Below are 27,636 nucleotides of genomic sequence, written 5' to 3' on the forward strand. Positions count from 1 at the left end.
AATCCTTACTACAACACTGATAAACAGTTTAGAAGCTAAAATTAACTGTAACAACCATGTGTTTGTTCAGAATTACCATGGCAACACTTGATATTTGAGCCCTGTCCCTGCAGTGATAAATTAATTTATACTAAAAGCATTATGATGATGATGATGATGATGGTTATTATTATTATTATTAGTAGTAGTAGTAGTAGTAGTAGTATTGTGTAGTATTGTTATTAGTAGTATTTACTAAATGTAAATCTTAGTATAAGAAGCAATATCTCAATGGAAAAATATTTAATTACAACTGAAGTCCTGCTTTTATAATGTTTAGTATGAATGTAAACAAGTATCTGCAGTAAAATACACTGAGGTAGCAGATGTAGTGCAAAATATGGAGTTTTGAATCCGGCTGCATTAAAGTAATACTTCACCCACAAAATGACTATTAATATATCCATCATTTATGTCATGTTACCTTGAGTTTGTGAAGAAAACCTTATATTTCTCACATGCCTGCAGTAAGTGAAGAGTCCCAAAATGGCAAACATTGTTGATTAATTAGAGTCATTGGGGACCATGTTTAATAAGGAGCTAAATCAGGACAAAAAGCAATGATATTATGTGTTTTGTAATTTGAAAACTTTTTGCCCTGATTTAGCTTCATATGTTTAACAACATCTGTTTATAAACTCTCACAAAATTGCAGCAGTATAATCCAAATCTCATGTATCCAGTCGTATGCATTTATTTTCCTTCAGCCTTTTCTGACTGGAAGTAAAATTAAAACTTATCGGAACTAAAGGTGAAACTTATTTATGCCTCTACATGTTGTCCCGTTGACTAGGCACTTAAGATAATCAGCATTAAAGCAGCATTGTTGTGTGGTTCTGGCCAAAGTGGTGCTCGGTCTGATTAAATCTCACCTGATGGGTGGTTTAGGCTAAAGAATGCAAAATATTCTGTGGTCTGAAAGTTTCTCAGTTTGTTTCTCCTGAAAAAAAAATCAAAATATGAGCCACTGGCTTCAGAATGTACTGAAGTAAAAGCAGAAATATTTTTGCTTTGAGACAGTGAAGTACTGTTTATACAGCTTGTAACAGCAGAATGTGACTGAAACACTTTAATATCCCCATAGGAACACCAGGCATTATTCAGACGCTACAGAATTTATCAACATTTGATTTCACATTGACTGAAAATATCTGACATATAGACAGTCTGAATTTTCTAAAGGCCATGGATGCCAAAGCTACACATCACCAAACAACTGTATCAGTCCAAGCTATGTGGCCTGGCAGGTTTTTATGACTTGGTGACATCACTCGACCTCATGGATATGTGACTGACACATGTGCAGCCAGCAGAGGGCAACATTACGTCTAGAAAACCACGTTAACAGTGCAATATACCACCTATACACCTATACACATTTCCAGCAAATTAGCCTCCAGTGTAAACTCCTCACTGTGGCTCCGAGGGGCAAAATATCTTTCTAGACAGTCTTCTTTGTTCCTCCGTCATTTCAGCAGTCTTCAAAGACTCTCAGCTTGACAGAGTGCAAATTGAATGTCACAAAACCTGTAGCCTTCAAAACCTAAAATAGCCTATAAATTTTCATCATCATTGACATTTACAAGACAGTTTTTTAAGAGCAGCGTTTCATCCTCCTCAGAAATGAGTCTTTTGATAATATTTTTGACACGGGGCGCTTGAAGGTTTCCTGCCCATCTGAATTAATCAGTGAGTTGCAGCTCCATCCAGGTGCACACGGGAGGAAATGATGATAAGGGCTGTTAGTTTGCCACACATCAAATCAACTTCAGGTTTTTCTTGCAACACAAGTCAAGTGAAATGTTCAGTGTCAGGGAGTAACTAGTTACATGTAATCAAATTACAATATAGGCTAAATGTAATTGTCATTAGTTACAGTTCATTCTGTTGCTTTACATCTTTTCACTTCTTTTGATTTCTGAACAGCTTTGTTGCCCAGTTTAAAACATTTGTAAGTAATCAAATGTAATGCATTACATTTTATTGATGGAGTGATTAAAATAGTTACATTAACCCTTCTTTTCATACTTAAATAGGAAGCCATAAGAATTGTGAACAAAACCTCATACAGAGAACCAACAAACTCACTATTATTAAATATACTTAAATTTGAAGATTTTGTCAACTTTTGTACAGGGCAAACAAGAAAAACAATTAGTACCTGAAAGTATCCAAAAGTTGTTTCAAAGGAGAGAAAGTCAACGTGCTTTGAGAGGTGTTTTTATATTAAAAAAACCATTGGTGAGGACCAATGCCAAACTACATTGTATCTGAGTTTATGGAGCAGTTGTTCTGAAGAACTGAAACATGCAGAACATTAAGTAGGTTTAAACAAAAATGTAAAAATAATGCATTGATCAAATATGAAAATAGATGATCAGACTGTAATACTGATGTAGAAGAAAATGGTGCAGGGAACTTAAATCGCGCAAGTTGCCTTTTGAAAGTTGTATTTTGTGTGTTTTATTTGGTCTTTGTTGCTATTTTGCCTTGTTTGCCTGTTTTGGTTTGTTTTGTCGTCGATTGTTACACATGAATTGCTGTTAAGGGGTAGCTGCTATAAGATGTACACCTTTTTGGGGCTGCAGAAGTGTCCAGGTTATGTTAAATGACTCTGTAAAGTTTTGCACTGTACTGTTTAAGTATCTGCCACTTTCTGTGAGAGGCATGGATTTGTAGATTAATACATGATGTTCTTATTCCATTTGCAAACTTGTAATCTGTAACTCATGACATCTCAAAGCAAACCTCTCCCATAAGTGGAAATGTTATATTTCCAGACATGCTATTAAACTTTTACAGTTGCCAGAATGGTCACTTTTGCAGCACCAGTCCCTGCTGGTATTTTCACCTTTTTACCTTAATGTATTTATTGCAATTAAATAAATAAAACACGTTTACCTTGGAAACTCAGGCTTCATTGTTTGAGTGATTGGAACATTCGGCTGGTTAAGTGCTGCCTTCACCAACAGTTAGAAATATAGCGACTCGGTGAGAAAGTGGGTGCGTGGGCCTGTGTGATAGTCGTGCTGTAATATTATGTGGGATGGGTATCGCTAACTGGAAGTGAGAACCGGTTGTCTAGCAGTGTGAACACTATGCTGTCTTGCGCCTGTCTGTACACTGTTTTAATTTATAACCTTTTGGCCTGAGTTGGCTAATCTTTTCCCGGATTACTAGCTTTATAAGCCACTCTACGATTAACTGTCCTTGTTTAAAAATGTTAGAGAAAGGGGTCTTTCCTTCACCAGATGTCTTGTAAATAAAAAAAAGCATTAAAAAAAGCATTAAAAGGGGCGAATTGCCGTTTTTATTAGGCAACATCGTGACTCGTAAGAGATAAGTCCGAGCTCGGAGGAGCACCTGAAGGCGTCAGCCGTTAACCGCCCCCACTGCTGCCGAACAGGAGCCGTGAAGAAGCAGCCGGAGCGACAGACTGTGGGCTAAGTTTGTCCGCCCTGGCTTTCCATCACGAGTCGACGGGGCTTTGTTTCATTGATGAACAACAGAACAAACCGTCGCTGGCGTTTTAACATTCACACCAAAAGTGGAGGCGTTAGAGACGGTCAAGCACGCTCGTGACACTCCGGATAATTTGAGAGGGACACAAAAAGAAAAGAAGAAGAGAGGAAAGGAGGGAGGGAGAGGGAAAAGTGCGGCGGTGGACAAAGTTGACACTTCGCTGTCATGTTTGGTACTTGTTGAATAGGCTGTGTGTACATCCACAACACTGGAGGCTGTGTGGGCAGCGTGCTGCGAACAGGTAGGTTGTAACACAATGGCTCTTCGGCTCTCTGACTGAATGTTTCTCTGGTTATTCTTTTACTTTGCTTGACAAATAAGTGACCTACAACAATTCAGATACTGTTTTACCATTCAGGGTCTAGTTACTGTTTGTAGCAACATTGCTAGTGTTAGCTTGTCAGTCATTAGCTGACTTGTTTGCATTAACACCAGTAGTCTGTTTAACTTACACTTAAAAGTCTGGTTGTGTAGCTTAAGGGTTTCTTTCCCACTTCTTGTGCCTTGCCTTCAATTTCATTTAGCCACATATTAACTTCCAATATTCCCTCTCTGGTCCCAGGGTCTTGTGTATCACCATGAGGCTGTGACAGATCAAGCACAATGATGGCAGAGCTGGAAATTGACCAGTCCAACCTTCCACGTGTCCAAGAAGGTGAGGACACACTCTGACACTGAGCCAACTCCTGCATCCATAGCAACTTTAAACCATATGGTAAAAGTGTGTGCACTGTGGAGAATGCACCATGGTCTGCCCTGGAGAAAAGTTGGTTTTGTTTAGCCCCGCCACAGGGAGGGTCAGAGGTCAGGGTCAGCTACTGAACTGCAGACATGGAGCCAGTTGGGACTGAGTGTCTGATTCATGGACACTTGGGCACAGTGAATATAAAGGACAGGCTTGTCTGCCCATCTGCTGCATGCTTTTTAGAGAGACAGAGACATCTGACAACTTCCCAGTGTCTCTTTTTTTACATTCTGAATGACTGGCCTTGGCACCAAGTGGCTGCTTTGCTTCTGACCTTGTGCTTGATTTTCTATGGCATCGGTACTCCATCTCAGACTAGACGTAGCTTGCCATATGTTTTGACTATTTGCAGCAGACACCGGTTCACTCATTCAGCTGAACAGAGATGAATCTCATCATATACATGACTGTGTGCTGGCTGTAGATAAGAGCAAGGACTGAGAGGGTTGTTTGGAACATGTTATATCTCAGGGGAAGAAAGTGCCATCACTTGAGATGAGGGCTTTTACTGCAACATATGTGACATTTAACCTTTTTAAATTGAAACAATCTGACTTGCAAGAGTTTCCTAGGCAGAATATGCAGTTCCAGACCTGATCGGGGGTAAAATTGTATTTAAATTCAGTTTTAAATTCAGTTTGATTCAATGACCCAAACAGAACAATCATAATTGCTCCTAATACGTTTGGTCTTTGGAATATTGATGACAAATATGACTTTGCTGCCCCCCAGAATATGAAGACATTCAGATACTGAGACAAAAAACACGCCGGAGTGAGAACTGTAGTGAAGTTTAATATGGGAGAACCATCTGCAAACTCCAACCGGTCAAAAAACATACAGCTGGCGGGGTGGAGTTCAGGAAAACAGACATGCACACCAACAGAATTTCTCACTGAGATACTAATGTAGCTCTCGTGCACAAAATTAGTTTGAACTGCTGGCATTTAAGTATGAAAACATTCACAGGTAAGGAATGTCTAAGCTGTAGCCTGGGTGTAGAGCGTTGACTCAGTCTTTGGCATGTCCATACTAATGAATGGGTTAGAAATAGGTCTGCATGTCTTTTATCAAGGGAGATAATTCAGCACTCTGCTCTTGTGTCCGTACACAAAGGGCACACTGTGCAGCTTTGCATTTTTATGCTTTATTGAGCAGGGGCCAGTGCGCAAACAAAGCCAGTAATAGCAGCAATAAACCGCTCATTGAGACAATTGCTGCATGTAAATCAGATGTCTGGTCTGTGTCATTTTTTCCGCTCATCATCCACTTTCACCAGACAGATATGCTGTCCCTCTCTGTGGCATTGGGGTTGTTTACTTAACGTCCCACTGTGGTTGTTTATGCTACAATTTCCCTAAGAGCTGTAGTTCCCCCACGTCCCACTTCTCCTCTACTTTCCTCCCCATCCGAGAGTCTCGGCCAAGTCAACTTTCTTTGTTTTCACTGCCCCTCTTATCAGTTCCTGTTTTGTCCCTCCTCTAGCTGCTCCTGATATAGCCTGATGTGCAGAGGGAATGCAGCTCCCAGAGGAATTCCCCCACCTCCCCCCGTTCCTAATTTCACTCTCACCAACTGACCCAGAGTCCCATTACCCTCGTCACCTCTCTTTGTTCTCCATGACGGCCTGATCCAGTTCGTGAGGCTGGCTGGCCCCGTTCATCTAGTTTATAACACGGTACGGAGAGCTGTGGGATGAACGGACACTTCATGGTGTAATTTTGTTGCAAAAAGCGGTGAGCAGGAGAACAGAACCGAGCAGTGAGGGGGGAGAGAGAGAGAGGGAGAGAGAGAGGGAGAGAGAGAGGGAGAGGGAGAGAGCGCGTGGGTGGTTGGTGGGGGATTTTGGCTGAAAATAGAACCCTTGTCATTTTCTCTTTTTCGCCGGTTTCTTTGTTTGGCAGGCACTTGCCACTGCTGCTATCCAAGTAGCTGCGAAGATGAAAGAGAAATATCTCTGTCTATGTTTGATCGGAGCTGCTCCCTCGAGCTGGATGCCTGAGATAATCTGCATAATTTTATTTTAAGTGATTGGCTGTCAGTTCTCTGATGTTAGTTGGACTAAAAGACAAAGTGCATGCATGTACATATGAGATTTAGTTACATCGGCAAAAATAGTCAGGCCTTTCTTTCTGTTTCTGACCACTAGTCATGTGGAATATTTGTGAGGGACGAGAGGCATTAAAAAAGGAAATAATTTACTTTGTTTTGACTGTTTGAGCTTTGAGGTCACACAGGTCGTGGTTTCCTGCTTTGTAACATCCCTTTCTCCCACAGCCTCACTGCAGAGACAGTCTGCCCACACTGCAGGGGAACATACTGGGCAATGCAGTGGGTGGCTGCTAATATTTTGAAATCTTTACTTGTTCTTTGTGCATTTTTTGAGACAATCTTACCCCTCAGTGGATTTTAGCCTCTGGTGTTCAAATGCCACAGCCAATTTCTGTTGTCTGCTGGATCTTTGATTTACTATCCTCTTAGGAAACTGACACGGCCTGACAGGGTCTTTTCAGTGCCCTCATTAAGAAGCTTACAGTAGGAGTGTGTATGTGTGTGAGTGTGGACTCGCACTGTGTCTCCATGTGCACACCCTGTCCGTCAAAACCTGTTTAGCAGTCATAATAACACGGTCTCCTTGTCCCTCCCCTGGAAGGGTAATGTGACCGTAGTTTAAAGGAGTTTGGAAAAACAAGTTACACCACAATTCTGACACACCCACACACACACTTGCGTGTGCGCACACCCGGGCGAGACTTGTCATTTTCCTCCATCTTTCCCTCCTTTCTTTGGTTCCGCTCTCTGAGTTGTACTTTAGAGTAAACTCATGTTTTGAACTGTCAATTTGTCCTGTCGGATTAAAACCAAGCCGTCCACCTAATCCCTCCTCATTGACAGACTGGACACATAAGGGCAGAGTGGAGATCCATTTAGCGGATAGTCTCTTAAGCTCTACAACAGGTGTAAGTGGTAATGCATGTCTGTGTTGGTGTGGGTTAACTCTCAGTGTGGACTTATGTGGTCATTTATGGTGTAAACAGACCCTTTTGGTGGCTTAGTGCTGTCTGGGTGATTTCTATGAACTTTGACTGTTGGGCCCCTCGAGACTGAAACATACACAGAGACTTATTCTCAGCAAGAACATTGGTTTTTTTGTCCCCTCCATTTTAAGGATTTAGGGAACAGAGTATGACTAAATTTTTACCACAAAAATGTTTCAGAAGCTGGGTTCTCTGACTTCCCTATTTACAGAGCTGGACAAAGAGGAGAAATCCTCAGATTGACTTGTTGTATCAACTCAGAAGCAGTTGTGTAAATGTTGAAATTGGGGCCAGGGCATATGCAAAAAAATGATTATTTTTTTTTGACAATTTCAGTGTGAGTGATCATTTTTGCATTCATTTTCACTAAAAAATCTATATAAGAATGACGATGATGTGATTTTTTTTTTTTGCTTGGGTCTGTACCAAACAAGCATGTTCCCTTATGTCTGGAATGTGATTTATAGGCTGGAGCTTCTCCGCCATTTACAATGGCATGCTGTGACATATTTTACCTTTTTAAAAAACATTGCAGCTCCTGGGATTTGGTCAATGCACTTGGTCATATTGCATTTTCGGTAATATTTGGTTTAATTCTGCAGCCCTAGTTGAAATTGAACATTGCATTGTTGCAGCAGGCTCTAGCAGTTCAAGTAAAGCCCAGTTCACATTACACGATTTTCACCCTGATTTTGCGTCGCAGAGACTTATGTAATTTTTTGAGTGTTCATACCTGGCGACGTGTGTTTCTGTCATCGGGAGTCTCGCCAACTGCGTTATGACCTGTGTGTACACACCACAAGATTTCTCCACCGAGCCCTCGCCAATAGAGCCCCAGATAACGCGGTGACGTCACCAAACTACGTTTTTTAACTTGGAGACGACACATCATAAAGGCATGTATATTCTTCCCAGTGCTGAATCAGATCTGCCTCCAGGGCCTGGGTCCAAACACAACGCACTCCCCATGATCCTGTGGACGCCGCCATTGTTGTTGTTGTTTAGCTGCTTGCCAGATCTTGGGAGAGAAACAAGCAACCAGGGCTAAGGAAACAAGCCCAAAAGAAGCGACGGATATAGAAAAAGGCAACGTTTAGAGAGCAAGCCCAAATAAGCAACTCCACTTTAGAAACAAGCCACGACTTCCAATTTGCAAGCGTCTTTACAAAAAATCCACCCCAACGTCACGGCTAATAAGCAGACCTGGCAACCCTGCGGCTTGTCCTCCTCACATTTCTTCTGTCCTCCTGCGTGCTGACGTGGGACGTATCCCGCCTCTCATTGGCTGATGCTCTTTGTCAGTCGTGCCAGACTTCTCCAGTTTTCTGGAATGCCAGATATCCAGTCCCAGTCACAGACAAGGGGGGCAACTTGCTCGTAGGCTTGTTCACACATGAGGACTTGTCATGGCAGACTATCTGCCAACTCACCTCCGACCCAAGATGGCTTTCAAGATCCTCTGAGACGTCAAAATCGCAGTGAAAATCATGTAATGTGAACTAGGCTTAAGATGCAGCAATAATGAAGGAGAAGAGTGCTCTGTATATTTATAAGAGTATGAATCTGATACAGTGACAACATCGGTCAATAGAGAACATGTCATTGGAGAGAAACTAGCACAAAACAAGTTTTCTTTGAGAGTACAAACTTAGCATGACTGCAAACACAGAGAAGCAGTCTCAAAGTCTGGGATGGGTCGAATGCTCAATGTGTCGTGTGTTTTCAATTAGCCACACAGATGGTCACAGCTGTACTATAGACTATGGGCTCCATGTCACTCTTACAATGAATCTTGAGGCCTCCCCTTTGTTCCCGTCATCCAGGGAAACTTCAGTTAGTAAGTAAACTTCCAAAGTCTTTGCTTGTCTTCTGTTCGTGCGTTTCTTTATTTTAGAGTTCTGCATCTTCTGACAAAGGGATCAGAAAAGCACAGTTGAAGCCTTAAGCAAACAAAGTGAGAATGAATGTCTCAGTTTTGACATCTCCTTCGCAGCGCTCACAGTGACAGCCAGTTTTACATGCACAGTATTCCAGATACTGGATCTAATTTGCACAGCAGCTGTTAAAGGAATATAAAATGTATCTGGGCTCTCTGTAGCTGGGTTAAGAGCTTAAACAAATTATTATAAACAACATATGGCATTTATATGTGTCAGCTCACCTCATAAACTGAATACTTTAGTATCCAAAGCATTAAGGGCACGGATGTAAACATAGCCGCTGTCTCTACAGAAGTGCCCTGCCTGCTCTCACAGACTCAATTGAAGGATTAACAGTAGGACAGGTGTTTTTAATTGGCCCGGCCTCTGTCTCAGGCTGGAGGCTCTTTCCCTCCGCAGTGAGCTAAATCTCCTCTTAAGCCCCGTCTTCTGTCCTGCTCCTGGCTTTCAAAAAACACCATTGTCGGAGCAGCCGGCCCGACTAGGTTCCCCGATGAATATCTGTGAGATAGCAAAGCAGTTTTTGTCTGGTCACACTGCGCCGTGTGTCTGCAAAAGACGGAGGAAGTGGAGAAAACAGCTGGGCCACAGTGCTGCTGACTGTCTGTGTTTATTTTCTTTTGAGTAACTTTTGAGTTTGTTTGACAGACTTTAAACACCCTTGGGCTTGTGCACGTAGAGGCTATCGTGGCTCATTAAGGACTACTGTAAACACTGGGCATGCCTATAGATGAGAATAACAGTCCACAGATGCTGAAGCTATTAAAGCCAATGTATAGATCAAAGGGTTCTGCAAAACTGTGGGTATGATTGGAGTCTTAAAATGTATTTAGATCAAAACAGAGTAGTAAACTGTCTGTCTTGCTGACTATCCCTTTGTTTGACTTTACAGGATGCCTTTGCGTAGTTGTTTAAGCTTGTGTGTCTATGCAGTCCCTTTGACAGCTTTCTGACAAAACAGGACAAGGCTACGGAGCGTAAACGCCATGAAACAGATATGTTTTATGACCATATCGAGCAGCAGGTGGCCAGACTATAGGCTCATTGGATAGGGAGCGCTCACTTGGAGAAGCAGACAGAGTTAGTGTACAGAGAGCTCTTAGCTAAAGCCTTGGGATTTACGACAACCTTACAGATTTCACTCGGCATACTCTTGCACCATCTGCACCAGCCTCCCAGTTTAAATGGTGGCAGGTAGTAGCTCTCAAACTTTGCATATTCATTTGGTAGTCATAGTTTGTACAAACAAAAAAAAAACATGTAACCTAAGTCTCTCTGAGCTCTTGTACTGATATACACATAAATTGAGCATGAATCTACATGCATACACACTGATGCTCTGATAAACCCACCCTAAATAGAGCAAGTCACACTGTTGCTTTTGTTAGAATGAGTTGGACTTGTTACCCTGCTGCTGCTAAACCTAGTAATTCTGGGAGGAGAGCAATAATTGTGGCCACTTGGGTGTTGCTCTGGAACACTGGCAGCCTGTTATGATGGAGATTTTATGAGAGCCTTTTATATATTTAACAGCAAATTCTTGCCAGAGTAGTGGATGGTAGGTTTTTTCGAAAGTTTTGAGGGTCACTCCTCCGCCTTTTGTCTGTCAGAAAAATAGCCATCATGACACAAAGCACTCACATTGTATTGTTTCCCTGCAGACAGAGTGCTAAACCAAAAGCTTTCCAGCTCTTGTTCAGGATGGAGCAAACAGGACTGTTCAAGATTGCTGTCGTTTTCAGTTGTTTTAGTAATTCTCTGCTGGGAGAACTGCTTTGCACTGCTTTGCTTGCACTTTATTGACACTTATGTCCCCCCTCCATTCATGTTTGAACACTTCCTAAGCTTTTGTGTGACACTTAAGTGTTGCTGTTCTCTGTGGTTTCAGTGTGCCAGTGTTTTGCAGTGCTGGAGGATGGAGTGTTAGCACACAACCTGCAGGAACAGGAGAGTAAGTACAGTGTTACCATGAAACAGCGGCACAGCTGCACACCACAAATTTGTAGTATTTTAAGTCTTGTCTGTGTGAATCACCTCTTCCTGTGTGAGGCATCATCTTTATTTTTCCTGTTAAGGAATTCAGCCAAGGACTATTTTTGGAAGCCATAAATACAAATTTGAGATTAAACATAAAACATACTTCAATTAAATGCTGTATTATTCTCATAGCTCATAAGGCAGACTGGAAAACATAAGGTCATTCACACATTCTTGAGAACTGGGACAAATCACGTCCTGCTAAAAAAAAAAAAAACCCTTAAAATTAAACCTTATCAACACACTAATTCCATTTCTGGGGTGAGACGTTATTTTTAAAGGATTTATAACACTACATACTGATAACATGGATATAAAAATGTGCTGTTATATTCAGTCATTTTTCATAACCGCTTGTTGGGGGTCGCGGGGGTGCCTATCCCAGCTTACATTGGGCGAGAGGCAGGGTACACCCTGAACAGGTCACCAGACTATCACAGGGCTGACACATAGAGACAGACAACCATTCACACTCACATTCACACCCATGAACAATTTAGAGTCACCAATTAACCTGCATGTCTTTGGACTGTGGGAGGAAGCAGGAATTTTTTATTTTAAATGTTGTCCCTTTAAAGATGTGTCCCAGATTTTTGTCAACTCTGAAAGATGTCTACAAAAGCATCATTTAATCAGACATAAAAGGGGTGAGCTATATCCTAAGGACTCTTGTCTCACTTAACTAGTTTCCAGAAAGGTGGGAATGTGCTCAAGGGCTCTTAAGCTGTCTACTTTTTGATAAATTCATTAAATGATATTGCTATACGGTGTGCCTCATATCAGGTCAACTCACTAAGCTTTCCAAATCAAAACAGAATAAGAATTATGATTTAAAAACAAGTATTTTGACTAGTATTAGGAAAAATCGTTGCAAAATACAGTGGAAAATAAAGTGGCTATTCACTATGACTGCTGGGCAAGGTAGGTTTATTTATATAGCACCATTTATACACAAGGTAATCCATAGTGCCTTAACAGGGGCGCAGAAATACATTAAATGTAATCAATGTAAGAAAACATTAAAATTGCATTCAAGCAATAAAGGATAATCAGACAAGCAAAAGCAAGCAAATATATAGTCGAAGGTTTAAGAAGAAATTATGTTATTGGAAAGCCACAGTGAACAATAATGTTTTATGCCCTGATTTAAATAAGTTAACAGTTTCAGCAGACCTCAGGTATTTTTTTCCACAGGTGGGGAGCATAGAAACTAAAAGCTGCTTCACCCTGCTTGTTTTTGTTTTTGTTTTGATCCTGAGAATGCTGAGTAAACCTGTTCCAGATGACCTGAGGGGCCTGGATGCTTTCTAGCATACCAGTAAATCAGAAATGTATTAAAGCCCGAGACCATTTAGTGCTTTATAAACAAGTTAAAGGACTGCTGTGAAACTGATAAATATAACCTTTTGTCAACTCCGTCAGATCTTACATCTGACATCCATTATGTATGCTATTCCAGAAAAAACTAAATTACCAAGAGGTTGGCCCATTACAAGGTTTAATAGTCAAGACTTTGATCTTTTAAAATACATTTTCTCAGCCTAATTGAAGTGTAAAAATAAAATAAAAAAAACAAATTAAGGTTTTGTCCCAATTCCTGAGAATGAGTGAGTTACACTGAGCTACTTTTTAAACTTCATTTTGGCTAGCTTTTGTCTGAAACAGTCGTGGTATGTTTTTGCACAGTAAACAAAGTGACATGTAATTTGGTGTCTGTTTGTAGGCTTCCTCAAACGTAAACTGAGGGTCTGACATGCCACAAACCAAGCTTCAAATAAACAATACCGCACTCATGAACTCTCAAAAATCAACAGATTTAGACTAGAAGTAATACAGTAACTATTTCTCACTATAATCTAGATCAGACAGTTTTCCGTTGCCACACATTGAAACTGTCTGACCCTCTGCCTTTTTTTCTGCCTTGCCTTCATAGTCGAGCAATACTATACCACCAACATCCAGAAGAACCAGCTGGTGCAGAATGACATCCGTGTAGCCAAAAGGCTGCAGGATGAGGAAGAAGAGGAGCAGGCCCAGCAGAGCAGCGTCCTCAGACAGGCCTCAAGACAACTGTAGGTGACCCCTGCTCGCCAAAACACAATGCAACACAGTTCACACTGTAACACAGCTGCACTATTCAGATATCACTACGTGCCCTCATGACCTGCATGTATCCGGACCCCTCTGTATATACATTTACTATGCAGATTTATATTCTTATTTACATTTTCGTGTGATGTGTTGGTAGTTTTGTTAGTAAGTCACAAGTGTAAGACTTCTCTTCTGTGGGTGCTCTGCAGAGAGGAGGAGGACTTTGAGTATGCTCGCATAATTCAGGAGGAGATCCAGCGTTGTGCCGAGGAGGCCCGTAGGAGGGAGCAGGAAGATGAGGTGAGCACAAACTATTGAAACTGATTAATTCTGTATGCATTAATGGTGGTAACGGTTCACAAAATTCACAGTTCAGTTTGATAACAACACAACGGCATCACAGTTCAGTGTGTTTTTGATACAGCCAAAAAGTAGAAATGCCAGAGAAATTTCCTTGATTTTTTTTTTATTTTTTATTTTATTTTATATTAATTTATTTATTTATCTAATCTAACACCATAAAATATGATCTCTTTTTTTTTTTTTTTACTTTGAACAATGATGAAGCTATACCTGAGTGCCTGTGACTACTGACATTAGAGCACACAGTATCAGTGTCGTTTCTATTGTCCACTATGTTTGAGCAGTGAGTTTGCTCCTTCCCACGAGCTCTGGCGCTTTCAGTCTAATAAATGCGTGAATAAACATCTCCGTTAAATGCCACAGTCATATAAACACAAGCAAAACAGCCGTCACTGATGTACCTTTTAGTCTTTCTGGCCAAATCGGCTGCCCGGTCTGCCAAAGCTCACACCCACAGCACTGAGCAGTTACTGCTTACTGCTGTGGGTGTGAGCTTTGTGCTAACGTTAGCTGCTGTTAGCTGGTGAACGAGAGGCTATAACCAGGCAGGATTGTGCTGTACAGCCATAGACTGTGTGTGCTACTGGCCTAGCTGCCGTCCCCCACCACTTCCTTGCCATCATCCTCATAATTCACAGCGAAACCAAAGTGGTTGTCAAAGGATTTTCTATTTTTGTTCTGGTAATGGTGTTACTAACCATCTTGCAACGAGCTAGCTTAGCGTAATGTGCCGCCCAGCGTGTCTCACCAGGGGAGCAGAATGTTTTGCTTAGTGGTGGGCAGGGCAGACAGCATGTTGCCTGTTCTGTTGTGGGGGCTGATTTGCTGAGTGAAGTGGCACTGAGAAAATGATATTAAACACAGATTAAGCTGTGCATTTTACTTCTCAAACATAATAGGATAGTTTAGTGTACCAAACTGAAAGCCTTGTACCAAACGTTTAATACAAGTACATGTATTGTATCCAGTGTGGACATTCAGTCTGTGTGTGGTCTACAGCAATATTTTTACATCAGTTGCATTGACAGGAGTTCATAGTCACTGCCTCTTCTCTTATGAATACATGTACCTGTTGGAATTATGCAGAAGTTTTCAGCTTGAAACGCTCAGACCAGTATAATTCAGTATAAAGAGTGCAAAGGTCAGCTCTGACATTCTCTCACATGAATCTGCACTACTCGTCAATTATCCACCTACCACCTACCTCAGTGTGATAAATCTTTTCAATTTGGAGATGTGCACCCATCAGTGCCTGCATAAAACTCATTATCACTCAGTCAGCGAGCTGCTACACTCAGGCCACTCTTCTTTACTCTAGCTTGTTTAAACGAATAGACCTCGCAGTTGGCAGACTGACAGTAGGCTTGCTAAACCATGCCAGACAAGAATTAAGCCTTTATGATGCATTAAGATGTTTTTTTTTTTTTAATATAAAATGATGCATTCAGTTTTAGTCACCTCTCTCACACATCAACCTGTCCGTGAATACTACAAATCTAATATGCATTTGATCCTCTTTTACAGTGCACACCAGTCAAACAGTTGCTGCTTTTGTGTGGATGAGAAGGGGCAGGTGAAATGGCTAACATCCACCATAATAGCTCCACTTACAATCCACTATAAGAGTCAAACCATTATCCAATCAGCATTCAGACCAACAAGAAGGGCTTGCATCTGAGCCAATATGTATTGAGCCAAATGCAGAGAAACTCCTCGGAAAGGTCAACTTGTCTGAGTTTACACAAAAGATAGAAAATTGTGTCGTCAGTTCACCTGGCTTGCATGTTTTAAAGCTGTGGGAGGAAACTCACACCAAGCAGCGAGCCTTAACTCAGTCCATCGTGTCATATGATTGATGGAGAACAAATCTGTGTTTTGGCCACAGCAACACAGAGAGCATTGTGAAAGATACAGACATTCCCCTTGGATGACTGATATTGATGACTGTATATAGAAAAGTTGAAAACCAGCGTTCCTTCACCAGTCACTCATTTTGTCATTTTTAAATTAAAACCTACATGGCGTTAAGCTTAGCTCGAAACCGTAAGTTGTTCCAGCTAATAAGAAGACACAAATGTGACAGCAAAGTTTGTAAAGCAAAATATTTTGAGGGATTTGCTCCTGAAAGAGGAACAAATCCTTTCCTGCGGGTGTCGAGTTGCTGTCAGTAATCAGAGCGGAGCGAGACACTGTACTGTGTGGACAAGTTCAGCTTGGCACAATGCAGAGATAAAACAGAAACTTGAACACAACCAAAGTAAGACTTAAAGTAATACTCCACCCCAAATTTAGCTTTTGAGAATTGAACGCTTACCCACTGGTGGCCTGAAAGTTAAAAAATAGACATTTATTAGAAGGGTAAACCCCTTGGGATGAACTATCACGTTTTCATTTACAGAAAATACAGCACATGAAGCAAAACAACACAAATGCACACATTCACAGACAAAAGTTCTCCAAAAGTTGCCTTTTAAGAGCTGGTAGTTTACTCCTTCACAGATAGAGTGGCTGTGGTCAGCTTGAATTCATGTCAGTTAATTAGTTCCAGAAAACAACAAGTTTTAACAAAACATTCGTTAAATACTTCTCACACTACTATCTAGTTTGAGACACAATAGACTTTGTTAATGGATAATGCTGTAATGGATTATGTGACTCAGGAAATGTTGAAGCCTGTAGGAGTTGGTGCACAAAGCAGAAAATTGCTGCTTGTGAAGGCAGATTAATGATTCTTTGTATCCCAAACTTGAATACTGTGTGCAGACAGAATGAGAGGGCAACTGTGGCAGTTTACACAAACTTAAAATAGCTCCAGCATTATCTGTAAACTTCAGTGCATTCAGCACAGGGACTCGTAGACTTATACAGCACTCGGGACATGCTTGTTTATCATTTAATTATCTCCCTGTTACCAGCAGGTCAGGGAGTATCATATGGTTAAATCTGCTCTCTCTCAGGACTAACTGAATCCATAATGAATGGCGGTTGCAGCAAAGTGCTGCTCTGGGCCTCTGCTGTATCCACTGTGCCGTAAGAGCGCTGCATGAGCAAAGTCAGCTGTTAAACAGAGACGACCTGTCAGCTGCCCATCTGGATGATGGCTCAAGCAGTTTCTGTGGCGGTTGATTCCAGACATGGACCATCAACCTCGTCATACAGGACACACTCATGAGTGCACATTTGGCTACACTGGATGCACACTCAACATGTGTAAAACCTCAGCTGTGCAGTTAAAGGAGGGGGCAGGTTAAGTAAATACATTGTCTAAATGCAGTGTTTAATCAAGAGAGTGACTCAGTCTTAATTTGGACATCCTTTCCATGACATAGTATAACATTGGTGCTGGGTTTCCAAACAAGTTTTTTGCAATGCTGGAATTCAGTTTTAATGTTTGTTTTTTTTTTCCTTTCTTAGTTAAATGTTGTCCCGATTTGAAGTTATAGTTCTATTCATTGTTTTTAGTCTCCATATTTTAAGTTTGTGACAGAATTCTGTAATCTCAGTGTTGTTGACACGTCTGTCATGTTTAAATAAACGAGTTACATTCTACTAACAGTATCACAACTAAAACATTTGTCACCACCACCAGTGCAGCTCTGCGGATGGCTATGCCAGACAGTTGGTCCACCATCTTTCAGTCCACACAGAGATATCATAATAATTTTTGGATAGATTGCTTCTTCAACCCTGATTCCAAAAAAAGTTGGCACGCTGTGTAAAAGACAAATAAAAACAGAATGCAATGATTGGCAAATTCTTTTTGACAAATATTAAGTTGAATACAGTACAAAGATGAGATATTTAATGTTCAAACTAGTAACATTTATTATTATTATTATTATTTAATTTATTCATTCTGAATTTGATGCCTGCAACATGTTTCAAAAAAGGTGAGACAGGGGCAATGAAAGACCTTTTTGGAACATTCCATAGGCAAACAGGTTAGCATAACAGCATAACATGGGTATGAAAGACACATCCTCGAAAGGCTCAGTTGTTCACAAGCAAAGATGGTATGAGGTTTACCACTTCATGAAAGACTGTGTAGGCAAATAGTCCAGCAGTTTAAGGACAGCATTTCTCACAGCACAGTCGTAAGGAATTAAGGGATTTCACCATTTACAATCCATGATATCGTCAGAAGATTCAGAAAACCCAGAGAAATCTCAGAAAACCAACACTGAATGCCTGTGACCTTTGATCCTTCAGGCAACACTGCATTAAAGGGGAACTAATGGTTTTTTCAACCTAGGCCCTATTTTCCGATCTACTTTTGTCTAAATGAGTAATAGGATGTTCAATATTTGACATTTCTCCAGTACGAAGCTAGGGCTGACCTGCCTGCAGCCCGTGAGCGCACTTTATTAATTAATAGGGCACTCAGACAGTGTCAAACAACGTCAAAATACGTCCTCTAAAAGTGCATTTTTTTTTTCACACAGATAGGCTCAGATTGTTGGTATAATTATCCAACAACATAACAGAAAGGAGAAATCATTCATTTAGACAAAAGTGGATCGGAAAATAGGGCCCAGGTTGAAAAAAACGTTAGTTCCCCTTTAAATACCAACATGATTGTATAAAGGATATTGCCACGTGGACTTGGGAACAGTTTTGGAAAATTGGTAAACACACTTAGTCGCTGCATCTATAAATCTAAGTTGAGACTCATGTAAAGTGAAAATCATTTGTCAACAACATCCAGAAATGGCACCAACTTCTCTGGGTCTGAGCTCATCTGAGATGGACCAACACAATGTGGAAAAGTGTGCTGTGGTCTGATGAGTCCACATTAACATTGTTTTATGAAATCATGGACGCTGTGTCTCTAGAGCTAAAGAGGAATAGGACCATCCAGTTTGTTAACATCTTAAAGTTCAAAGCCAGCATCTGTGATGGTATTGGGTGTTTTAGTGCCTGTGGCATCATGGAAAACATTCACATAGGAGAAGGCACCATTTATGCTGAAAAGTACATACAGGTTTTGGAGCAACATATGCTGCCATCTCAATGGCAGTTTTATTAGGTATGTCACTGCTTAATACCAGCAGGACAATGCCAAGCCACATTCTGCACATGCTACAACAGTGAAGCTACGTAGTTCAAGAATGCAGGTACTAGACTGGCCTCCCTGCAGTCCATACTTGTGTCCCACTGAAAATGTGTGGCGCATTATGAAGCGCAAAATATGACAACAAAGTCTGGCGACCCAAACTGTTCATCAACTGAAGTTAAAATGGAAAAAAAAGTCACTTTCAGAACTCGACAATTAGTGTCCTCAGATCCCAAACGCTGAGTGTTAAAGGAAGAGGTGATGTAAAACATGCCCCTGTCCCAACTTTTAGTAAACCTGTTGCAGGCATTAAACTCAGAATTAGTGTATATTTACAAAAACAAGAACATTTTTTCAGTTTGAACATGAAATATCTTGTTTTTATACTTTTTATACAATTAAATACGGGGATTTGCAAATCACTGCAAATCACAGCATCCAGACTATTTTGGAAATGCGGTTGTAGATAATACTGTAATGATAGACATTTATGTTTTCCATTTTCTCTTGTCCTCATTTGTGGAACAACACTAGATCTCTCCATTTTTTTTCAAATACAAAACAATTCATCTTGCAACCAAAACACGACAGAACAACCAGATGGTTCCCATCAATCACCTCTCCCCAGTTGTTCCAGTGTTCACACAGAAGCCCAACCCCTCAAAGAACGTTGTCTTTATGTCTGTGAGTTAAAGCACCCATGTACATTTCTGAACAACAGTTGCTTTAAAAAAACAATGAATCGGACTCCCCACCAATAGAGATGAATAGTTGAGCTATGTGAGAAGAAGAGCTTTGTGGGGGGAAAGAGCAAACTCTGCCACGAAACTCCCCAGCTGGTCCAGTGGAGGGGTCTGCGTCACAAGGCCGCTCCAGCATAATATTTTCCTTTACCCTGCAGTTTCCTTTTGAGAGGAGGCTGCCTTGGACAGGCTTATAAAAGCTCCTTGTTTGGAGGATGTGAGGTCAGAGAGACTGTGGGGTGCATTCATCATTATTAAAGGGTTTGAGTAGTGTTAAATGGAAAAGCCTTATTTACCCACTGGGTTAAAAGTCATGCTAGGTTGTGCAGCAAATGGTGTGAGAATACATCTATTCCTGTGTGGAAGTAATAATTTCTTTTTTTATGAGTGTTGATGTTAGGATCAGATGATGAACTATTAACACTCCCGTTAGCTTACCTTCCTTAATGACTGGATGATCAGAGGTGTTGATTAAATATTTGCCTCCCTGTAGATTGTGTCTTTAATTAAGGAACAGAAGGCATCAGGCTGTGCAGTTTTAAATGCCAGATCCCTGTGGCACTCCACGCCTAACCTGCCATGGCAAGCTGCTAATTGTCTGCTGATGCTGGCAAAGCAGCTGACACGCACGCCCTGATTGCAAAGCAAAAGGAGCTGCGTTAGCTTTTACTTATGATTTATGTTGCAAATGCAGCCTGCAGAGGGATATTTCATAGAATTCAGTGGAAGAATCTGCTGATTTGTAGGAAACATTATTAGTTCTGGCCTTTCCAAGAAAAGCAACACAGATACGCGGTGAGGGGGTTCTCCTTCAGAGAGCGCTCAAGTACAGCAGCTCTGGTAAGAGCAGGCATTCCCCGATGACAAGGTGTTACTTCAAGTGAAACAGTCCTGTTGACCTGCTTCTGTTGGAGTTTTCTGGTCCAGAGTTCAGGCTGAAGGGGATTAAAAGTTTGCTCGTCTCTCTTGTAGTCTCCCAGTTTCCATTGAGCCAACCAGAGCCCCGCCTCAAACAATTAGTTTGGCCACCTAGAGCTAAGATGTCAGATCACCTCACTGTGGCACTACGTCACCCAACATGCCTCTGCGTTTGGTGTTGCCTCCTCTGTAGACACGCCAGATGTCGGATAGATTAGAGCCTCTACTTGATGTTAACTCCAAACAGGTTGTGACAGGTTTGTTTCATGTTACATTTGTGTTGTTGTTTGAATGCTTAGATCACATCAAAGGAATCTGAGTAAATTTAAGGCAAACAGTGGGTCCGAGGTTAAACAGATGAAGTAGTATCTACAGCATGAGCATGTTTTTGTGTTGTGGAAAGAAGATAACATAAAAGGAAAACCATCATCATAGTGGATAAAATCTCAGACATTAATCAAAAGTTTCCTAAATATTTTGTTGAGGGGGAAATCAGTTGTCAGTTGTTGTTGTTTTTACACAGTCTATGTTATGCTGCCACCTGCTGGTTGAAAGACATCATTTCTGTTGTGCTGCTAAGAAGATTCTTGCAGCCATGCCAGCTTTATGAGTGGAATAACCTGACTGTTCTGAGTGAGCAGAGCATGTTTAGACATTTTGTAATGTTTTATTTAGGTCATTTCATTTTTCGCTTTGCTGTGAGAACTAAATCAGGTTTTGAAATAAAGGAAATGAGCCAAATGAAAGAATATGAGCTAATTATTGGCTAATGATACAGGATCAAGGGATTTTAATAGAGTCAGTCAAATCTAGTTGGATATTCTTCTCAAAGCCTAAAAGGGACTAGACATGTATCTATTGTATGTTTATTTTCTTATTATTAGAGAACAGCCCAGTTTTGTTCTGTAATCTGCATTTAGCCTACATTCCTAATGGGTTACTCATTATGGTTTTATAATACAATGAAGCAGTCAGTACGTCTGTGTCTCCACAGGAAATAGCTAAACGAATGCAGGAAGAGGAGATGCAGAGAATCGCAAGAAGGAGCAGAGGGCAGGAGGACCAGAGCGAAGGTACAGTCACATTTTGCCATTTTCTTTAACGCTTTCATATACAGCCAATAAAACACTCATCTGCGATTCTTAAATGCTGCTGAATTATTTTCAATAAAATAGTGATGTGCCGTTTAAAAGTATATTATATGTGTGTTTGCTGAGATTTGACCATTAGTTGTTAGACTTAAAGTAGGACACAGAGCTGCTGAGCTTCTCTCTAACCATGCTTTGCTCCACAGCTGCTGCTTATTATTGTTAGATTTAAGTCTTTCTTCACATACATTACAACAACAGCATGAACAAAACAGCACCTACACAGATATAGACTGCTGCAGGAATTATGTTTTTTTTTGTAGGCCAACCCAGAGGTTAACATCAACCTGGTTCCCTCAACAAAAAACCAATGGGATTTTTCCATTGGATTTTGGACTGTTGTGGAAAATAAGCTCTGTGGCAAACAAAAGTTTGATAATGACATGTTTTGTCAAGTAAGATAATCCTTGAAAATGAACAACACTTTTATGATTTTTTTTTAAAGCTTAAAGGTGCAGTGTGTAAGATTCAGGGGGATTTAGCGGCATCTAGTGGTGAGGATTGCAGATTGCAACCAGCTGAAACTTCTCCCAGTTAAGATTCCTTCAGTGTTCATTGTTCAGGAGATTTTTTGCAGGAGCTGACTGATCTGCAGAGGTGTCCTCCTCTCCAAAACAAATGAACCCAGTGATTTAAACTAGTAAAAACACTGAATAAAGCACTTACATGTTTAGAAAACTGTGTTTCTCCGAGGTTATTTTTGCAGAGGGTCTTCTAACTCTGGTGGATGATACAAAAATGTGAATGGCCCTTTCTAGAGCCAGTGATGGGATTTTCCACTCTGGACTACTGTAGAGACATGGATGTGCAATGTAGTGATATTCGAAGACTAGGACCTGTTATATTGTATTCCATCTCTGCCCATATATCCCCCTAAATCCTACACGCCAGATCTTCAAATGCAATCAGCAGAAGTAAAAAAACGGGCTGTAACCAAACTACACCACAGTCACATGACTTCAACAACACCATCACACAAGGCTGTACACTTGCGTTAGACATGATGATGTTCTGTAGTCTCTGCCTTTCTTAAGACATGCAGAAGCTTCAAAATTCATGAGTGGGCAATCTACTGACACATCTTATGTCGTTGAGCAAAGCATGAAAATGTCCTAAGCTTGTATTAACAGGCATGCAACTAAAAACTCATTCAAAAGACCAACTGACATAAGAAGAGGGAACTAGTAGTGCAAAAATGCTGACTAATGTCTCTTTTTTAGCACTTTTTTCCTGCAGCACTCTGTTGCACTATATTATTATCTCCATAATGTGTTGTGTTCTGAAACAATTACGTGCATGTAACATGTTGTCTTTTATGCATGACTGTTTATCTGTGTTACACTCCATAAACCTATTGGAATGCCTCAGTTGTGTCTGAAACATTTTAACTGTGTAACAATTACTCATACATTACTGACATGCTGCTATTTTTAAAGCAATGTGACTCATAATTAACTGCACCTCTCAAATAATGCCAGCTGGCAGCCTCACCCATCCTTACTGCTTTTGTGTTTGCATGTTTGGCATTACTAAAGGCTGCGCCAGCGATCCTGCACTGCTGTCCACACACCAGCACACACTCAGCAACCATCACCAAGGAGAGGAGCAGTACTCATCTACCACCACCAGGTGGCAATGTTCTACCTCTCATAACCATTCAGACTTAACTGGGCCTCAGGCTGACTGCCCCAGGGGGGTAGCAGCACAGAAAAATACAACTTCATGGTCAAATCAAGGACATAGAGATTCCATAAGGGAAATCAGGAACGAATTGAGAGAGTGTTTGAGTGAGGATTCAGAGGACTCGGACACAGTTTTCTCTGAACAGCTCGCTGTCTGGTCCCGGAGACTGAATGAAAGACATAACACGGCACCTCCTCGACGGCAGGTATCTTTACATCAGCCGCAGGAGAGAAACTACAGAAGTCTTTGCTCTCGCAGCAGCTTCACAAATGAGCCCAGAGGCTTGGAGGAGGAAAGAGGAAAGTGGAATGAGAACCGCTATAAAAATAGTGACCTCGAGAAGAGGAGGCCTAGGATTTGGGATCTGGAAAGGAACAATATAGAGGAGTATGAAGGTTTGCACAGAAGTAGAGGCCACGATAGAGACTCTAGCGTAGCCGAGGTAAGAGAAAGGCGATGTAGTCGCAGTGAATCTGTCAGGCTACCTGACAGGAGCAGACACGGCAGCAGAGACTTGGCGAGGTCCTGGAGCTATAAGGACAACCCTGACAAACATGTCCATTTTCAGGAGAACACCAGGAGCTCTAACAGGCATCAGGATGAAACCAGCCGAGTGTGGGAGATGCTGGGCCAGGTCCTCCAAGAGAGGGGTGTGCCTGTGAGGTTTAGTAACAGCGGGGTGCAGCTACAAATAAGAGCTCAAAGCAGAGACAGCCAGGTGCTTCATGGGAGTGAGGTCTCTTGTGGTGACTCCCAACCACATCAGAGAGTCTTCCAGAGAGCTGCCACCACCAGGCACAGTTTCCATGGAGATATCAGGGAGAGGAGGAGGTTGACATACCAAGAGAACAGTGGGAGAGATCACAGACAAGACGGAGACTGGCACCGTAGTAACAGGGAGCATGATGGAAATGTTTATGAGATTAGTAATCGAGACCCATATCTTGATAACAGAGAAGGAGGAAGCAGTAGAAGGTATAAAGAGCACGGATACACTATCAGTGACATGAGGGAGAGGAATGCAAATGATTGCAGGGTCAAGAGGACAACAAGCGAGCGCAGGCACTGGCACAGGACCATAGAAGAAAGGTTAAGCTCAGAGGAGGAGCAGGAGGTGGAGAGGAGAGTAGAGCGGCCCCGTCGAAGAGCCCCACAGCGTAGCCAAAGCTTCAGCAGCAGCGGGGCTTCAACCAGGGATAGGTCAAGGCACGTGGCAGCAGGTAACACCCAGAACTGCAGCCAGCTCCAATCTGCAGGGGGAAAGCTTCCAAAGCTGTGCTCCCCACCTCTCTGTGTGCATCTGCTCCTCTCATCTTCCCTCAATCATCATCTAATCTGGACAAATTTAGGTTTTACTGGTGACTTTGGGTCTCTTACTGAAGTGGGATGATTTCCTATTCATATCTATAACTCCAGTAGTCCTGAAATCATCTTCAGTGTGTGTTTTCATTCTCATCTTCATCTTCATCCTTCCAGTCTTGATGTAGTGAGGGAATACATACTATGGAGTCCCTTTCAAAACCTAGCAACATGTCCTTACATGCTGCTGCTTCTTATCTATTGGTGTGACTCAGTTGTCATCAGTTCTCATTTCTCTCAGTTTCTGTATCAGTACACTTGCATGATTCATCAATGATTTTATGATTTTTTTACTTCTAATGTACACATCATAACTGTCAGTTCCTTTGTAATTGACGCTATCAAACTTCATTCTCAGGAGCGTCACTGCAACCAGAGCCAGGTGAGGCAAGCCTGGACCTGGGGGAGCTGCAGCAGGTCCTGGAGGATGAAGAACTAGCTCACAGGCTGCAGGAGGAAGAGGAGAAGCTGTTGAGGAGGGTACGGGATCCGAGGATTTACTATGACACGCTGTGATTTGGGAGTCAAGGCGAAAGAACTGAAGGTCAGTTTCTCTTTCTGTTCATTTTTTTCTGACTTTTCCTGGTTTTGTTTTGACAGAACTCGCAGCCCTCTCCAAGTAGCTCGTACCCAGAGGGAGATTTCAGAGTAGCACAAGTGGCGCAGGATGAGGTACAAGAAATCAACATGTCATCAGTAGCCATGTGTGTCATATTGAATATCTTATTTGTTATTTGTTATTTATTTGCACTAGGAAATTGCACGCTTTATGCAGAAGCAGGAAATGAAGTCGAAGCGAAGATCTCGTGAGCTCGAAGGGCCAGCGTCATGGCGCGAGCACAGAGCGATGATCAATCATCATGACAGACGAGCTGCAAGAGACAGACCGGTGAGAGTGATGTAGATTTGGAAAACATTACATGTCTTTACTTTTTGACACGGCGGTTCTTGCTCTTGCCTTGCTGTTTTCATGTATTTTTTTAGCAAGGTGATGAAATGAGTCAGACTTCTTCCCCCACTTCCTTAGGTCCAGCGAGAGAGGCTTGACTCAGAGGGCCTTCCTTCCCCCACTGAGGACTGCTCCCCAGAGAACCAGCCACCCAGCCCCTTCTCCACTATACCGTAATTGCCTCTGCATGAATACACATGATGAAACGGATGAATGTCTGTGTTGTTACATATATCTTTCACCTATTTTACACGCCGACTAACAACCACTGCATTTACAGACAAGGCCAGCAGATCAGAAACATTGCGGAGGAGCTGGACCCGACCTTCCAGGCCAGGAGGCAAGGCACAGAGAGCCTCAGAGTGGGACAAGCAGGTACTACAAGCAGGACAAGTTGCACTCAAAATAAAACCAACAGAACAATGGGTGGACACTCATATCCTGTTTCCTCTGATATAGGCCCGACTTGTCAGTCACTTCCCGTGCCTCAGTCTGGCTTACATGACCTCCTGGAGGAGCCTACTTTCATCCCACCTACAAAACGGCAAACGGACAAATCAGCACGCATTAAACCCAAAGAGAAGAAGGAAAATTGCAAGCAACAGTAATTTTCAACACGTCGTGCTGTTGGAGTGCTTATATATACTTTATATTTTATAACACTAAATACCAGTTCAGCTACAGAGTTGTCATTACTTATGACTTTAAGGTTGAAGCCAGCAGCCCCTATTAGCACTTTAGACCAGTGGGACAAAGACAGAGAGAAGTGACATTTTACAATATTTCTTCATTAAGTGAATAACGACAACACTTTGGACTCACACCGTTATAACTTTCAAAGGGAAAATTTAGGGTTATTGAAGTATTGTTTGAATTCTTCAGTGTTAGAGTGTTTAATTTAAACAGTATATCTTTTTTTATTATATTTGTAACTTGTATTTGTTTTTATTTAGTTAAGCATCATGAACATCCATCCATTATCATAACTGCTTTTTGTTTCGTAATTTGCTTTTTGGTGGTGACGCAGCAGTCAGCACTGTGCCGCACAGCAAAATAGGTCAAAACCACCAGCCAGCTCGTGTTTTTTCCCTTAAGTGGCATCTTTAAATCAAGTTGCCTGTCAGGTAGAAAATCTAAAGTGGCCGGTGGTTCCCAACCCAGCGCCCTCTTTCTGTGGGGCGACCACACTAACCATTGTACCACCGAAGAGCATAAAAAAACAAGTAACTGTGATAACCTTTGAACTGGAGTGACGTTTTCGGACAGGCCGCTTACAGACATCCACTTTGCCAACTTATCTTTACAGCAGTTTGGCAAGGCTCCAGCCATGTTCACAATGGTACAATGACAATCAAATGAACTTATTTGACCCTGAAATGGAAATCCCGTTTTTTAAAGATATCACAGCAATCATGAAATTATGCTCAGTTTTTTTGTAATAGTCAGATGTAACTATATCCTTTGGAGACAGTATGAGGAACAAAGATCCACTTATTAGCTTTTTGTGTGTTTCAACTGTTTCTCACGGTCATTCACATCAGAAACCAAAGACGGTCCTTGAACTGAGATGGAGGTCAAGTCTCTCCATACACACAACCACTTGTTATCAGGACTTCCCCACATAGCTGGGAGAAGCGGTTAAAAAGCTCCCAACAATTTGTAAGTGGACTTTTTAAGCCTAAATTATGTGGTACATATCCAACTTGTGTTTTTGTATATTTTGCCAGGTGGGTTTTTATCAGTCCAGACACCATTATGATGCCAGTTAACATCATTCATCATACTGAATGGTTTCTCTAACAGAAGATTTGATTTTTATGCACATATAATCAGTTATTGATTTCAGGTTTTTGCTCTTTGTATGTTCATTTTACCCACATTTAAAACACTCTTTGTTGTTTTTTGTTTGTTTTTTACAAATGAAATACACCACTGCTAAGGTGGACCACTATGAATGCAATTGTTCTGTAAGAAAGTGCAACAAATAAAATAAAAAAATCCCCATTTT

The 27,636-nt window shown here is 41.4% G+C and overlaps 1 protein-coding gene across 4 annotated transcripts; it reads left to right on the forward strand.

Annotated features, from left to right (window-relative positions):
- The first annotated feature begins 3,398 nt into the window (after positions 1-3,398).
- Positions 3,399-27,636, forward strand: ccdc187 (coiled-coil domain containing 187). Of its 4 annotated transcripts, none has more exons than XM_049581572.1 (13): positions 3,410-3,802; positions 4,124-4,216; positions 11,173-11,235; positions 13,255-13,393; positions 13,622-13,712; positions 21,484-21,562; positions 23,173-24,540; positions 25,038-25,159; positions 25,280-25,351; positions 25,434-25,568; positions 25,713-25,801; positions 25,909-26,003; positions 26,088-27,636. In XM_049581572.1, the coding sequence occupies exons 2-13, from the start codon at positions 4,165-4,167 to the stop codon at positions 26,234-26,236; spliced, it is 2,454 nt and encodes an 817-aa protein (XP_049437529.1). In that variant the 5' UTR covers positions 3,410-3,802; positions 4,124-4,164; the 3' UTR covers positions 26,237-27,636. The 4 variants fall into 4 exon arrangements, 3 of the variants coding, with proteins under 3 accessions (XP_049437529.1, XP_049437528.1, XP_049437530.1); XM_049581571.1 differs by having other exon boundaries at positions 3,412-3,802; positions 25,707-25,801; XR_007449669.1 differs by lacking the exon at positions 26,088-27,636 and having other exon boundaries at positions 3,399-3,802; positions 25,664-25,801; positions 25,909-26,002.

Source organism: Epinephelus fuscoguttatus, linkage group LG7 (genome assembly GCF_011397635.1).
Source record: "Epinephelus fuscoguttatus linkage group LG7, E.fuscoguttatus.final_Chr_v1".
Lineage (NCBI taxonomy): Eukaryota > Metazoa > Chordata > Actinopteri > Perciformes > Serranidae > Epinephelus > Epinephelus fuscoguttatus.

Excerpts from the sequence above, each read along its gene's own strand:
- ccdc187 (XM_049581571.1), top strand. The coding sequence starts at position 4,165 with ATGATGGCAGAGCTGGAAATTGACCAGTCCAACCTTCCACGTGTCCAA. Across the intron at positions 11,236-13,254 it reads CAACCTGCAGGAACAGGAGA|TCGAGCAATACTATACCACC; the intron begins GTAAGTACAGTG and ends TTGCCTTCATAG. Across the intron at positions 13,713-21,483 it reads GGAGGGAGCAGGAAGATGAG|GAAATAGCTAAACGAATGCA; the intron begins GTGAGCACAAAC and ends GTGTCTCCACAG.